Consider the following 15,664-nt stretch of genomic DNA (forward strand, 5'->3'; position numbering starts at 1 on the left):
TAAAACGCGTACAATTATGAAAAACGAACTTACATAAGTGGCAATGGGTGTTGTCGTGGTTTGTTGTTATTGTTATTGTTGTTCAGGAGTCGTAGTAGGGTAAGACGAAAATTAATGCCACCAACATTTTCAGTCACATTTATACATGAATTAAAACACGCAAAATAGAACGGTTCAACATTTTCATATCATTTTATCTTTTTTTTTTTTTTTTTTTTTACCTTGATATTTCGTCTACACCTGTAATATATCATCATCATCATCATCATCCTACTTGCGAATAAAAAGGAGAAAGGCAAAGATAGAGCATAAACCCATTAAGTGTGCTTGATGAATGATGAGTATAGCAAAAAGTCATGATGCTAGTGAAATAATAGCTCAATCTACTCAAGATAATGAACAGTAAATGGTTTGATGGGTGTATGATTGAATTTATCGTGTGAGTCATTTTATGGGCAGCATCAAGTATCATATCTAAAAAGATGAGGGGCGTCTAACCGTACGCTTAACAAAAGCACAAAACTGTTGCCATTGGGTTACGCTCTGGAAAATAGGGAAGGTGGAAGATACATTTGTCATCTGCAACCCTCCCACGCGAATAAAAGAAAAGCATTATCCATAATATCCAACAATTTCCTTAGGAATGTCTGTTTCAAGTGTGATAGTCATGACGGTTTGGATATGTTCTTTGCGGGTTGGTATTTTTACCCAGAAAACTGCGCTTAGTGCTTTCCTTGACACTGTGTTTTAAGCGTAGCAGTTCTGGCTGACATCAAGGTTTGTCATTTTGTATTCAAGAACAGTTACCTTATACAAAGTTGAAACAGGGTGTTGTTTGCTTCTTTATACTCTCATACGTTGCTATACGGCATATAGGTCATGTATGGACATGCAGGATAAATTGTTTTGCCACCAAGGTGCCGTAGGTGATAGGTTACTGTTGACTGCCTTCGGCATTTTTCCTAATTCATACTGGTTTCTGCAAGCAGGGCTGCACAATTGTCTGCACAGAAAAATAGGTTCGTTCCACGGTCTTTAGATCAAGCCATGGATAGATCCACACGCTCCCAATAGATACGTAGCCCCCAACTCATTCTTTTAAGTGTGTCTTTATTGAGTACAACAACTCGGATGTCATTTTATTAGGCTTCACAAGAGGAAGGAGATGTTAGCATTGGCTTGATTGACTCTATAAAGCGCGTCTCTCTGAACGTGGTGTTGAGTTAAGCAATTAGCATTATCCATAGTTACTTTGATTCGAGCATTCAAATAGGATACGTGCTCAAACCAACACACTTCATTGGCAATAGGTGAAGAATAAACAGTTTACAACGATACAGGCAATGCTAGAACTATTGGCTCTTGTTTTATCCAACTGCTTATACTGCGCCCAACTGTACTCGAACATCGTCCCTAAAGATTGCCTTGGATGTGTCAAATACCAGGGAGCTTGGTTTGTGCAGACAATGACCTTCTTTATCATACAGAAGAATCTCAGATCAGGGAAAAAAAAAAAAAAAAAAAAAAAGTTTGAATTCTATTTTGTAAATCTAGATCTTCAAAACGCAGAACATTGTTTAGAGAATTACAAAAGTAAAAACATATAACTATAATTTCTGGGGAATTTTTTTTTTTTCTTTGATTTTTCTCAAATTGAAGAATTTCAACATAACCACGAAAAAATAAGGTTGACTCTCTCTCTCTCTCTCTTTTTAATCTCTTGAACTCTAAATACATACACCACGGTGACTACTGGACTTTTTTGTGGATAATCGTAAAAGAGGCTGCAGGAGATAAAGACACTAAAATGACAGTCTATCGTCGTCACTCACTGCAAAAAAACGTCCTGACTCCTATTCTCAATGCCACAACCGCTCAATGTATTCTCTTGGTTCATCTTGCAATTTATGCCTTGGTCTAATTATCATCACCTGTTCTACTACGTAAAAAGATGACTGTGGGGAAAAAAAAAAATAGTGTTTTTATGTTTGCCTCTTTTCCTACCCCACATAGGATGGTTGTTATAGAAACTGAGAAAAAAGGTAAAGCGCAATTCCTGATCCGATCCAAAACCAAAACCAGCAATTGATGTGAGGGCATTTCCGACCTGACTATTTCTAGCCTACCTCCTCCCACTTTGCTACTACTATCACTCATACCTTCACTATACTTGTTACATCATCCAACGAGTAGTTTTGTATTTTACAGTAGATCGATTGAATCAATAGGTGCAAAAAATGATCGACGATGTTTCTAGGCAAAAAAAAAAAAAAAAGGACACGATGCAAGCGGAATTTTCTACGGGTAGAAATCCTTTTTTTTTTTATTTTTTATTCATTAAAGAAACGAGAAGAAGGGGGTTTTTTTTTTATTTCCCGTTTTTGACGATTATTTATGGGTTTTTTCTTTTTTTCTCTCTTTCCTTCATTTTTCTCTTTTTTTTTTTTTTTTTTATAAATTCTCTTTTTTTGGTATATAGATAATATACATTTTTATATATATATCCTAGTTACTGCTTTTTACATTATTTTTTCTTGTTCCTTTCTGTTGCACCAACAACATTCTGTACAACCAAAATTCCTGTCAAATTTTTTCTGCACAAGACGGCATTTTGCATAAATTTTATAGAAAGTCCATTCACCAAAAACGAGATCAGTCAAAATGGCAATTCATGTCATTCCCGGAGAAATATCCGTATTCACTATTGCAGTGGCGGTCATTAGTGGATTTATATTATTCTTTGGATATATATCCATGTTCCTGAAAGAAAAGCTTTTTCTGTCTGAAGCACGTAAATGGGGGTTGTTTTTTTTTTTTTTTTTTAATGTTTAAAATGCTGGCTTGTGGGTTGTCCATGATGCTATCAAGAGGAAAGACTCATCTCACGCTTTTATCTATTGATTTATTTCTTACAGTGGTGGCAGTCATTGTTGGTATTATAGCGGGTCCTTTGGTTTCTCATGGCTTTGATCCCATGAGTTGGCCTGAACATGATGAAATAACCAAACAATTGACAAGATGTATCATAGCCATTCAAGTGATGGCTGTTGGTATTGAATTACCAAAGTAAGACAGTAAGAAACGTTGATTCAAATGGTACACATTCTCACTCTTTGTCCTCTTCTATAGACATTACTTGAAGAAAGAATGGCTCACCATGTTATGTTTATTACTGCCTACCATGGTATTCATGTGGCTCGTGAGTGGATTATTTATATGGGCCTTGATACCTCCCATCAATTATGTAAGAGAGAGGACAAAAAAAAAAAGAAAAGCAATGGAATGCCAGTTGAAAAAAGAGTCTAACCTCATCATTTTGTTCGTGGCAGTTGGAAGCGTTAGTGATTTCAGCGTGTGTTTGTCCAACCGATCCAGTAAAATTCAAATACCAGAAAAAAAAGAAAATAAAAAAAAATGGAGACCCCGTGATTGATTCGTAAATGATAAAAATTAGATTCTGGCGAATTCAGTTGTGAAAGGAAGATTTGCCGAAAAACATGTACCAGCTCACATTCGAAATGCATTATCAGCAGAAAGGTAAAAAATAATACAAAGGGAAGGTTGCAATGACACTTTGATGGAGATGTTTATCCTTTTACTTATGCGGTAACTCTAAAGTGGAGCCAATGATGGTATGGGCTTTCCATTTCTGTTTCTAGCCATCTTTTTAATTGCAGAAGACAATGTAGGAACAGCGATTGGAAAATGGATTTATATTACATGGTTATTTCAGATTGTATTGTCGTGCGTCATTGGTGTCATTGTAGGTTTTGTTGCGAGAAAAGTATTACAATGGTCAGAAAGAAAGTAAAGTATAGGGTCGCTTTTTTTTTAAAAAAAAAAGAGAGAGAGACAAACAGACGATTGTATTCATCTCATTTTTATTCTAGTCATTTGATTGATAAGCCATCGTTTTTAGCCTTTGCTATTGCTTTAGCGGTAAGTATCAGTCCTTTAGACAAGAAAATAGTCATGTACTTGGCAACTTATCCTATTTCTTATGAAAAAGCTTTTTCTGATGAGCATGACAGGTTTTTCAGGCAGTGATGATTTATTGGCTTGTTTTGTGGCAGGAAATGCATTTTCATGGGATGACTGGTTTCGACAAGAGACAGAAGAAGCTCATTTCCAAGAAGTCATTGATATGATGCTCAATTTATCCATTTTCGTTTATATTGGCGCTATCATTGTAAAGTACTTTTTTTTCTTTTTTTTTAAGCATGAACGGGGTGTTGATGTCTAACGCCCATCCTTTATCCAGCCTTGGTCTGAATTTGGTAATCAAGAGATAGGTTTGACACCATGGCGTCTCGTGGTGATTGGTATCCTCATTCTCCTTTTCCGACGTCTTCCCATCGTCATCTTACTAAAGCCAGTGATGCCTGCTTTAAAGACCTACCGAGAAGCCGTCTTTAGTGGTTGGTTTGGTCCGATGGGCGTGGGGGCTGTTTTTCTATCGATCATTGCCAAAGAAGAGCTCAGTGCTGCTTATGAAGGAAAAGAAGAGCCTGTGTCCGTCCGTCTCATTGCGCCTGTCGTCCTCTTTATTGTCTTTTGCTCCGTCATCGTCCACGGGACCACCATTCCTCTTTTCAAACTCGGTAAGCGTATTCGTACCCGAACACTCTCCATCACCAGTATCAGTAGTAATCAAGTGGTTCGACTGCCCAAGTTGTCTTCCCGCAAGAGTGTCGACGAAAAGTCCACCATGACAGAATTGGAAAGAAACACATTGTACAACACCAATCAATATGTGGAGCCTTCGTTGCTGCTGGGTCCCGCAAACGTCTTTACTAGCACAAGTCCCGCCACGACAGGTCATCTGAAAGAAAAGCACTCACAAATAGCGATTGATATGCCACTCCAAGGACAGCCTTATCATCTCCATCCCACACACTACCCGCACCCGCACCCTCCTCCTCCTTCACAGCAACAACATGAGAAAGAGGAGGAACATGCCTCTGACTCGGATTTGGCTGAAGAAGACTTTTTACCCGACGATTCGTCCGATACCGTGGATGTCCCCCTACAACACCCATCACCGTCGCATCCCTTCGCACCAACAACCCATACACTACACGTACCCTTATCCGATGCGGACGATCTTCGAAGAGGAAGTATGCATTCTGAACAAGCCATTCGATTTGTCGAACCTGTCAAACCACGGTTGACGGTGCAACAACAACAACAACAACAACAACAATTGAACGCGGAACGAAATGAAGCAAGTGTATCTAGTTTTCGCAGTTGGTTATCTAGACAGCAAAAGGAACCACAAGGAGATCCTTGTGTGGAAGCCGACGACGAGATCAAACACACAACAACAGTAGCAGAAGAAGCAAGGCAAGCTCCTGGTGTGGCTACTTCAGCCACCACCAGCAGTAGCCATCTTCTCCCTCATCAAGGCTTCATGAGCATCTTTAAACGAAACGCAAAAAAAAGAAATAGGGCAGAGAGTGAACAGGAGGCCATCCCCACGACCCTCGTTACAGCAGACGACGACGACAATGATGCAGACGATGGAAATGATACTTGCAGTAGTCATCATAGCAGTACCGTGATCATGACCCTGCCGCCGTTGACCTCCTCCTCTGCCACCACCCACGCAGAAACCCATCGAGAGCATCAGCAACACAGGCATCAACACAAGGGCATTCATCCACGTATAGAAGTGTGGGATGAAGGCAATCATGTAGTGGTGTCCGATAAACTGAATGATGTGCCTGAAATCATTGTGGATAAAAAATTACACGCTTCCAATTGGAAAAAGAAAGTGCAAGAAAAGATGAAACAGATTGAAAAAAATATATCGACAAAACAAACACTTCATGATCATGACCATGATCAGCAGCAAACTTAGCAATCATGAGAAATGAAGCTTGGGTGGCTGGCTCTACTTAGAAAACCCTTCCTTTTGAACGAATATCCATACACATCATCCATCTATATCCCCCCCTTTTTTTTTTCTACTTTTGTTTTTTATTTACTGTAACATTATCTCATGCATCATCCCATCTATCAGCATCTTTATAGTAAGAAAAAGCGCTGTAACAAAAAAAAAAAAAAAAAAAAAAAAAGACATTAAAAAAAAACCCGTCAAGATATCTACCCATCATTACAATTTTTAACAAGCAAAACTTATTTGTTATGTTTGAGAAATTTTGAAAGAAACTTCTATTTATTCAGAAAATCAATTTCTATATAAGAAGAAAGATGTTCAGACAAAACCAGTTGTCCGATAGCATCTTTTGAAATATTTACAATAGGGTGTATATAAACATATATACCAAGATCAACTTAAAGTACATATCAATGATGAGAGAGAGATAAATTAAAGAATTTCCCAGGTGATGGCACCAACACCTTTATCCTTGTCACCAACGACCTTCTTGAAGAGAACGCTGGTAAGATCCAAATCACCGTAAGAACATTCAGGACAAGCATCGAGAATAGTAGCGGTGGCAGTACCAGCTGGACCTTGGATTCTAATCTTCTTGCCACAGAAATCAGATTTACCGTCGAGGTTACCATATTGATCGGCGTTAAGAGCAACAATAGGTGATTCATCGTGGATGTATTCACCGTTACAGGCAGCTAAGGGACCACCTTGAGTAGCAGGAGCGTACCAAGTAGCAGTACCAGAGTAACTTTCACCTCGCTTGGCCATAGGGGCAGCTTGAGAAACAGTGGCGAGAGCAGCAACAGCAATAGCAGTGAAGAAAGCAGAACCTTGCATTTTGAATAGAGTTGAGTTTTACTTGTGAGATAAGAGAGAGTAATAAGTTGTTTGTTTTTAAAGGAATAAGACGACCAGCGACTTGATAATATAATAATAATGAAAATAAAACGGGTCAAGATGGTGGAGGGTCCCGTCTTTATATACGTTTTTTTTTCTTGATCTTCAACCGACCATAGCTTTTGATCGCCACTCTAAAAATGACAGCCAACTCTCTCAAACTGTTGTCTTTTTGAAAGCTGGAATTAAACCCTACCAATGATGTTTCTTTACTTTACCATTCCTTTCTTAGCATTTTTTCCTTCAGAATTCTAGATTTCTACAGATTCGTCGCCCCCAGCTTCTTATTCGATAGGCAAATTGGCGACTCCAATCAGGGTGCATTCTATCGTCAAATAGAAAACGCTCAAATAGATCAATGTAAAACCAGACAGGGACTGGAACTGTGCCTTCCCACCTATGTCCCGTTTTCCAAATAACAAATAATTGGCGTTACTGCTATAAGCTAAAAATAAATAAACAATCAACCAAAACTTTAATCCATGTTTTCTGTTTTCTTCTTTTAGCACCAGCGTTTGTCTATATGAATTCATTTGAAAAGAGACATGGAGAATGTCAGAAAATGACACAGGGGTTGTTCACGGCAAATTATTCCGTGTTTTTTTTTTTGTGCACGGACAATTCCCCTCAATTCTGGGCAGTTTTTTCTTTTTTTTTTTGGATGTGTACAGAAAACTTTTTCATTGGATTTCTGTTACCTGCAATAAGGTACTCCCTTGAGCTTTGACCAATGTGTGACCGGCTTTGATGGAAAAAGGTGTCTTTTTACTGGCTGTCACCACAAAATAGCCTCCATTGGCTATATTGATTCGTCCTGAACCTTTTTATTTGAGCAGTCTCTTGGCAGTATATTACTCTGAAACATATTGCGTGTTACTGATGTCTTCATTGGCCTCCAGAAAGACGAGCAGTAATGAAGGGCACATACGCATTCCTTGCCAAGAATACAGAAAGCGTCATTCCCATTGCCCGGAAAAGGGCGGTATTGTGATACACTAAAAGAGACACTACATTATGTAATTTAGCCAACCGCAAGGAAATGCCAGTAAACACATTGAAGAAAAACAAGTACATCAGCAGGAAAGCCTAGAATGACCCCTAAGAAAAATCAAAAAGAAACCTGGCGGCTCGTCGGCGAATGATCTATTTCCTCTTAAGCTTTCTTGAATCTCTCCAAGAAAACGACGTTTTTTTGTCCAAATGGTATTTCTTTAAATTCGTTGGTTTTTTGTTCTCAAATTCGTTCGATTTCAATACCATTCACTACAATAAAATTGTTCCAAAAAAAACCCGGGCAAACACTAGACCCCATATCATTTGACATTCAGAAAGCGCGCAACGGCCATTGTTCCTTCAATACCAAGAAAAAGTGAATGTGACTGTTTGTGCTTCCTGATTCCACAGTTTCCATATTTTTTCATTTTTTGGACAATACCGGGTTCGGACAGACTTATCTGTAAATCCTAAACATTTTTTTTTTTTTCATGACTATAGAAAGGCGATTATCCATTATGAAACATTGTCATTAGCAAAAAAGCTGAGCGGTGTTCTAAGCATACAAACAGTAAAAGTGATCATCCTCAATATCTGCTAAACGAGACATGTCCTACATTGGATGGCTGCAATTCATCGTCTGAATTTATGGTTTCAAGAACCTACTAGTGTGTATACGTGTGCTTGAATCAAACTCATTTTATGAACCGATGACACCGGTCGCCACTGAACCATTTTTTATGTAAAGCAGTCTTTACCAATAATCCTTTCTCTGCAGAAAGAAATCAATCCCGTAATCCTCCTCATAACTAGCTATGGAACACGTCTTCTTCACACACACAGACACCCACAGGTTCAATCGTTGGAATTTTTTTTTTTTTGCTGTCTTTCCTTCATTTCTATTCCGCCTCTCCGCGTTCCGCCCCTTCCCTACTCTGTATAATGGTGGCGTGTTATTCAAAAATGAAACACAGCATCGTCATGAGACTCTGCTCACTTTAGCGTAGTTCAACTTTCATGTATGGAAGTTTGTAGTACAGTACTCTGCTGGATATATTGATACTGGAAGGCAGAATCAGTACAACGGGCTAAGGTCATATTTGGAAGGCAAGCACTGGCCATGTTGTTGCGTTGATTGACGACTCGGGACAATAACAGTCTAGTCTCAGAGTTCAGAACACCCCCTTTTTTCCATTGTTTGCAAAACGTTTTTGAATAATAGGGTTAAAACTACTTTCAAATCATTTATTTTCAAATAAGAAAAATATACAAGTCACACTGCGTACCCAAAGAATAGCACATATACAGTTATGTATAGTAGAATACACTTGTCATGTGTATCATCACACTCGGGATTGAGTAGAGAGTGCTTTTAACCTATCTTTGATGGAGGCAACAGGCTCTTGATTTATATACTTTGCAAGTCGGCTGTTGATGTCGTCTTTCACTAGGTTATTTGAGAAACAGAATAAACTTTTTTAGTTACGCAGTCCCCATTTCTGATCCAGCCTTTTCGATATTTGCTGGGTCATTACCTAAATGAGCCTTCATCAACTCTTCTAAAACATCGACAGCAGCAGAGCGAATAGCGGAATACTTCATGTTGTCTAAGGCTTCCATGAGTGCTTTTAAAATAAGCTGGACAGTTTCTGGCTGCGATAACCCTTCCTGTGTTCCATGAGAGACCAACGTGCGAAGGCTCTGCAGGATAGCCAGTTGCACATTCCACACGTTACCCGATAGACATCCAGTCATTAAGCTCACAAGCTCATATGTTTTTGCTTCATGTTGTTGATACGTCTGGGGTCGGTAAGCTGCCGTTAACGCTTTGAACGCATTGGCTTTGATCATGAGTAAAATTGGCTTGATATTATCACTGTCGTCTTCTTCCATAGCGTCGGCTTCATCTAATATACACAGTTCTGTCAAAAACTCCTGTTGGCTATCTAAAAGATCCCAACTATCCCCAAAACTATCGTTAAATTGCGCCAAAGAAGCAAGCGCGTGACGTTGATAGACACGGTTTCTTCGTTTCGTTTCTCTCGCCATAATAGCGTTGATTTCGTCCAACGTGGCAACTTGCTGTTCAGTGTTGAAGGTAGCTTTGGCCGCTATACATAATTGCACCATGGCGTCCAACACTTTTTCCTTACCATCCCAGGACCTTGTAGCTAACGTCGCCATAAGCACAGGCAGGAGTTTACCCGTGTGCTTTAGAATACTCTTGTCGGATGACCTACACATATCTGCAATCGTAAGAGCTGCTGCTTGCTTTACCTTCCAAGAAGAGGATGACAGCAACGGTTCGACAAACTCAATGATTTCGTCTGCATAAATAACGACCATACTCTTGGTACCCGACGTCAGGTTTTCCCAAGCAGATTTCCATAATTCTTGAAGGTCAGCATCTGGGTCGTGCACACCAAAATAGATGAGAGGCACGATCGAATCTCCAATAGCTTTGGCTCTATCTGTGGCAAATCGAGTTATTTCAACAGCAGTAACAGCACTACCTGCTTTAAAGTCCTCATCTACAAGGGAAAGCAAGACAACTTTATTAATGTTGCACTGCTTTTCTATGTTCCCAAAAATAAAAATAAAAAAAAAGTTGCTTATTTACCTTCCTCATCGACGTACAGCTTTTTTAAATGCTTAACAATAGACACTAAACGCGCATCGGTGACAAGTTGACAAACGTAGCCAATGGCTGTGGCGTATGATTTACGAACAACTGGGTTCTTTGAACGAATCGTACCGCTGAGTGCTTTAAGGAAATCGTCAGCAAACGGTTTAAAGGTACTTCTGCGATTCATCACTAAACTGACAATAAAACGAGCACAACCAGCCTGCAGTATCATTGACGTGGGTGGGAGGACAAAAAAAAAAACCACATAAGTGTCTTTAGCCTATATTATCATCAATAGCCCTGTTCACTCACCTTTGTAGGAAGGCCAGTGCCCTTCCTGACAATATATAAAATACGAGGCGTCAGCTCCTTCATCACATCATCATCTATTTGACTTATACATTGCTCGATGCCATCCATCATAGGCGAGTTCTTTGCGCTGCTTAGACGGGCATTATCCAATTGTTCTTGTGAAATGTTGTACTTGTCAACATGGAAACTCAAATAATTCATTGCCTGCGGCTCAAGTGCTACAATGAATGAGAAATAATTGCATTAGCTTCCTCTACGTACCCCAATCACACAGCAATAGCATTCTTACAAGACAATGATTGCAATAGAGTATCGACCACGTCAGGTATATATTTCTTTAAAAGCCCTGCGCCGGTCTTACAAACGCGAAGAACAGCATCCAGACTGAATTTACGTACGTCTTCAGCATCCGATACGATACCTCGTTCCAACAAGAAGGGCATGACAATTTTCATCACCTTGAGGCCATCTTCCATCGCCACCATCGTAGGGTCACAATAATGCACTGTTAATCGTGTTAAAGAGCGGCACGTCTGCGTTGCTGCTTGTCGAACAGAATCTTTAATGTCATCTAAAGCCCGGAAGCACATTTGCCACAACTTCTCCAAGTACGGCTCTATTTGCACTAACTGCCGGCCGACGATCAAATCCGTCACTGCTGCACAGGACGCTTCGCGAATGCGCCATTGACTATTACTCAAACCGCTCAATACATCCTCTATGATTTCGTTGAAATACGTATCGACCGTCTTTTGATTGTCTTTCACAAGAGACCGCCAGATAGACTTCATTGTCTGATTAACACGAACATTGGGATCAAACTGATAACGATAGAGCTTGGGGATCAAACGAGACAAGTAAGGCTCCATTTCTTTTTCGGCCACTGCCATCAAGTTTTGAAATCCAAAAGCAGCGCCGCGTCGTGATGTCCACATAGCATTATGATTAGCCAAATTCATAAATTTGTAGATAAGATCGGGCTGGTTCAATTCAGAGGCCAAAGAACACAGTTCCTTATAAGTAGTAATCGAATTCCCATCTGGTGTCTCACCTAATTGTCCTTCTTCGAACAAGACAGTATTATCCGTCACCGATTGCGCCTGGATTTGTCGTCCTTCTGAAAAGACACCCACCAAGGAATAAAGCATGTCCTCTTTGAGCTTTGCATCGCCATACTCATAAACAAGACCCAAGCCCTTGGAAGCGCATTCTTGGGTGAAATCGTCGCGGTCGGCTAATAAGCGGGAAAAGGAAGCATGTATGTTACCCAGGTTCTGCTGGACGAGAACATGGTTTTTGCCAAATTTCAAAATAGATAAAAGCCAAATGCAGCCAGCCTTGCGATACCACGAGCGATTGCTCACCACGTAGGTACGCATGATCCTTTCCATAATTTCCAAGAATTGATCATTGTAGTTGTAGTCAGTGGGGTAACTGATACTGTTGATATCTTTGTACTTTTGCATTGCCTGTGAGCTCCAACCAAAGGCGAGGACAGACCAAGACTCACCCGCGGCAAAAGCAAGCTCCACCTGTTTTGTATCCGCTGTCGCGAAAAGTGCTTCCACAATGAGTTTAATGAGAGAGGATGAGTGATTACCAGATATGACCAGTGGTATGACCATATGACCCAGTGCCAATATAGCTTTCTCTTGAACCTTGGCATCTTTGCAATGAGCAGCCAAATGAGCCAATTTTTCAATGATGCTTTGCATACTCAACGCTTGGTCCTTCGATCTGTCTATCTTTTTTTCCGCCGTAAAAGGCAACAAACGCATGCGGCTCATTTCTGCCAGTGATTGACAAGCAGCACTCGCCAGCATAGAGAAAGAGGAACTTGGAGGACCCTCTAACAAGCGTGTGAGAGAGGTAACGCATTGCACGTATAAATCTTCCGGAATAGTGCGTTGACGATAGAAGCACCTGCTGAGTAGGTAACCTATCGAAAGAGCAGCGCCATGGCGATGGTCGAGAACTTGCTGCTTGGTAGATTCAGGGGCATCCAAGAGTCGAACATACTCACCTAAAATGTCTTCAATTTCCGCAATAGAAACACTTTCATGACTAGCCATAAGACCGAAAATATGTGACATGAGCGTTCTTGTATCTATTTTTTCTGATAGCGTAAGTGACCTAGAAAAGCTGAGACGATCTTTGAAAATTGTTACAATAGACGATGGGCCTAATGAGATAATCTCTAATAGAGACTTGGCTGATGTAGATAACAGAATAGCGTCTAATGTAAATGTACATATCTATTAGTACGAAGTTTCTTACTCTCTTCTAATGCCCAACATCAAATACCTTTCAGTTCTGGTTTTAGCCCATTCTCAATGAATTCAAGCCAACGTTGAATCACCACTTGATCATCCGTATCAGACCACATCTCTGTCAAACTATTTCTATAATTCTCCATCACTCTGGGATCTTCCACAATACTATTATCTACTTTTTCTGCTACATATTGATCCATCAATATCGTAGTGCGGTTGGCTTGCAGGATCCATATCAATCTTAGGAAACGAAGAATTTCAGAATACACTTCCACAGGAAATCCTTTGATCACTGGCGTTTTTGAAAGAAGAGAATACTGTTGATCAGGACGATGTTCATAGATGTATGTGACGAGTTCAGAAAAGTTGGGTAATTCAGATGGCGGAACGATATCGACACTCTCCACCAAGCCATATTTGTTACGAACAAAAGGAGTGAGGCCACGTTGAGCCTCTTCTTTCACATCTAATTTAGCAACAGATGAGGATGTGCCTAACAAACAGACATAGCGTGCAAAGACACAGGAAAAAGGGAAAATTGCATTGGCATATCTTAAAGCCATCAATCGGGAGTAAGGATCATTCTACAAGTAATTTAACAGCGGAGTGATCATTAGCGCATTTTGAAAGATGAGAAAAGTGGAGCTTCCAATTAATGCTTACCGTTTGCACAGCTTTGAGAATGATCTGCTGAACTTCTGTGAAAATAGAACAATCCTCCGGCAAGTCGACGTAGGTCTGTATCATGGAAGAAAGAGCATCTTGAACATAAGTTCGTACATTTTTCTGTTCCTTTTGCAAATTGTCAAACAATAATGAAAGAATCTGAGTATCCGATAAGCCAACTTTGGGCACTAAATGTATATAAATATGGATGCGTATTCATATCATTAAGGCGAATGGAGCTTCGTCTTTTCACTTTTACTTTTTTGTTATACCTTTCTTTATGATCAAACCACAAGCGACATATGCGTAACCTTTGATGTCCTCAGAACCAGGCTGCATCTCATCGTTCTCCTTTATAAATTTTAAGAGTCCCGAAATCAAAACAGGTGCAACAGGTGCAACGTTTGCTTCTGTGCTCTGTATTTTGTCAAAAGAAAATAACAAAAGTTGTAACGTCAAAAAGGGTTAAATTCTAATTGGGGTCCTTTTCTTACCATCCTAGCACACCACTGTAAAAATGACATGGTAGATCTTTGTAATTTGATTGTAGTCTTCTCTCCGTATATACCATCAAAAATAACTTGGACCATCATTGTCACCATGGTTGTTGCTATAATGGATTTGGACAAATATTGAAGAATACGCAACTTGATAGGAGTAGACGCCGGTGCACGACCATCTTTACCATCTCCTTTTGCTGTTGGCTTAGTTCCCAAATATAATCTATAAAGTGCTTTGATGGTGTTCACATTCTCATAATCTACATTGCCTGTCCAACGTCTTATACCATCCTCAGAAGCTGCAACCACCTGGTGATGGGGATCGCAAGCGCCAACCAAAAGCAACAGCAGCCTTTCACTGTCGGTGAATATAGGTGTCAAAATGAAATTCAAAACGCCCAGCTACCGTAAATGCTGTTGAGTCAGTCGACCTTTCATAGGGAAGAAATCTCGTCTACTATCTTTGATTTTTTTTTTTCTTTTTTTCAAACCTTGATATCCTTCAACTGTGATGTCGACCATTGCACTTTGCCTTTAGTGACTTCTTCAAGAGCTTGTAGACTAAGGCCGGGGAATCTCGAAGTTGTTGGTGTAGTTCCTTCCACACTCGATGCTCCCTCTACACTTTGCTGTTGCTGCTGGTCTGCCAACTCTCTTGCTGTCAATGGCTGGTATAGCATAATATCCAATAAAAAACTCAATATGATTGGGACGTCCTTTGAGTTTTCTTCAAAGTGAAACACATCCTTCCTCGCTGTGGATTGTTGTTCTGTATCCATTTTCCACTTTTCCAAGACCTGTGAATATAAATAAGATTATGCAGCTCACTATAAGTTCGTGCTCAGCATCTAAGAGGATATGAATTCACAACAAGTACAGCAAGATACATTACCGGTAATACAATATGCAAGAGAGCTATCCGTTGCTGAGGTGGTCTCAAACTGATATCCTTCAAAAATCTGGGCAATTGCGTCGCTACTTCTTCTGCTGCTAAGCGACTGGCGGCCATTTCCAAATAGATGAGTGTAAAAGTTTTGACAAAGTTGGAAACGGTGGCATTGGTAAACTGATCGAGTAGTGCTTCAAAAGGTAATTTGATATGGTCGTTGGACTTGACTCGTTTATTTATATGTGAGAGAATAATCATTACTTTATTTCGTGCCTGGGGGTTAGTGCTTGCCAACTTTAAAAGCACTGGAGGTAAGAATACTTGAATTGTCTTTTCGAGTTGAGAATCAGTATTGCACATGGCAAGCTTCAACTCGACATTTTCGAGTAATTGAACTTCATTAGACATGTTGCTCCTGAATTGTAACTTATTTTGGTACTCTCAAATTTATCTTGTAGTAGAGATATAATGCAAGGTTGTTGAAAGGTGATAGAAAAGCAGAAAGCTTAAAAAATAATCAATTATCGGACCAAATATGGTAATAAATAGAGCTAAAAAGTTCAAGGTACGCGTAAGCTCTGATTTAACAGAGCTGTTACTTTATTGATG

The 15,664-nt window shown here is 39.8% G+C and overlaps 3 protein-coding genes across 3 annotated transcripts; 1 reads left to right on the forward strand and 2 right to left on the reverse strand.

The window, feature by feature from the left end:
- Nucleotides 1–2,455: 2,455 nt before the first annotated feature.
- BDF20DRAFT_999639 (Sodium/hydrogen exchanger family-domain-containing protein) lies at nucleotides 2,456–5,860 on the forward strand (the record flags this gene model as incomplete). Its single annotated transcript, XM_053085489.1, has 9 exons — nucleotides 2,456–2,791; nucleotides 2,916–3,066; nucleotides 3,130–3,244; nucleotides 3,330–3,374; nucleotides 3,455–3,537; nucleotides 3,619–3,807; nucleotides 3,891–3,939; nucleotides 4,010–4,189; nucleotides 4,262–5,860. The coding sequence occupies exons 1-9, from the start codon at nucleotides 2,662–2,664 to the stop codon at nucleotides 5,858–5,860; spliced, it is 2,541 nt and encodes an 846-aa protein (XP_052938495.1). The 5' UTR covers nucleotides 2,456–2,661.
- Nucleotides 5,861–6,037: 177 nt separating this feature from the next.
- BDF20DRAFT_403697 (uncharacterized protein) lies at nucleotides 6,038–7,213 on the reverse strand. The gene has a single exon (XM_053075379.1). It carries the CDS (start codon nucleotides 6,734–6,736, stop codon nucleotides 6,332–6,334), a length of 405 nt encoding a protein of 134 aa, XP_052938496.1. The 5' UTR covers nucleotides 6,737–7,213; the 3' UTR covers nucleotides 6,038–6,331.
- A 1,751-nt stretch (nucleotides 7,214–8,964) lies between these two features.
- Nucleotides 8,965–15,610, reverse strand: BDF20DRAFT_403852 (proteasome stabiliser-domain-containing protein). The gene is made up of 11 exons (XM_053075380.1): nucleotides 15,059–15,610; nucleotides 14,658–14,963; nucleotides 14,161–14,568; nucleotides 13,939–14,083; nucleotides 13,664–13,854; nucleotides 13,032–13,584; nucleotides 11,017–12,963; nucleotides 10,728–10,945; nucleotides 10,410–10,665; nucleotides 9,325–10,320; nucleotides 8,965–9,236 (listed from the first exon to the last, which is right to left on the reverse strand). Exons 1-11 carry the CDS (start codon nucleotides 15,461–15,463, stop codon nucleotides 9,133–9,135), a joined length of 5,529 nt encoding a protein of 1,842 aa, XP_052938497.1. The 5' UTR covers nucleotides 15,464–15,610; the 3' UTR covers nucleotides 8,965–9,132.
- Between the last annotated feature and the right edge of the window lie 54 nt (nucleotides 15,611–15,664).

Source organism: Mycotypha africana (genome assembly GCF_025528875.1).
Source record: "Mycotypha africana strain NRRL 2978 chromosome Unknown BDF20scaffold_3, whole genome shotgun sequence".
Taxonomy (NCBI): domain Eukaryota; kingdom Fungi; phylum Mucoromycota; class Mucoromycetes; order Mucorales; family Mycotyphaceae; genus Mycotypha; species Mycotypha africana.

What these genes read in the sequence shown, in the direction of transcription:
- BDF20DRAFT_403852 (XM_053075380.1), bottom strand. Translation starts at nt 15,463, where the DNA reads ATGTCTAATGAAGTTCAATTACTCGAAAATGTCGAGTTGAAGCTTGCC. An exon ending in TGGTTTGATCATAAAGAAAG is followed by an intron (nt 13,855 to 13,938) that starts GTATAACAAAAA and finishes ATATACATTTAG; the next exon opens with TGCCCAAAGTTGGCTTATCG. An exon ending in GCTGTACGTCGATGAGGAAG is followed by an intron (nt 10,321 to 10,409) that starts GTAAATAAGCAA and finishes TTTCCCTTGTAG; the next exon opens with ATGAGGACTTTAAAGCAGGT.
- BDF20DRAFT_403697 (XM_053075379.1), bottom strand. Translation starts at nt 6,736, where the DNA reads ATGCAAGGTTCTGCTTTCTTCACTGCTATTGCTGTTGCTGCTCTCGCC.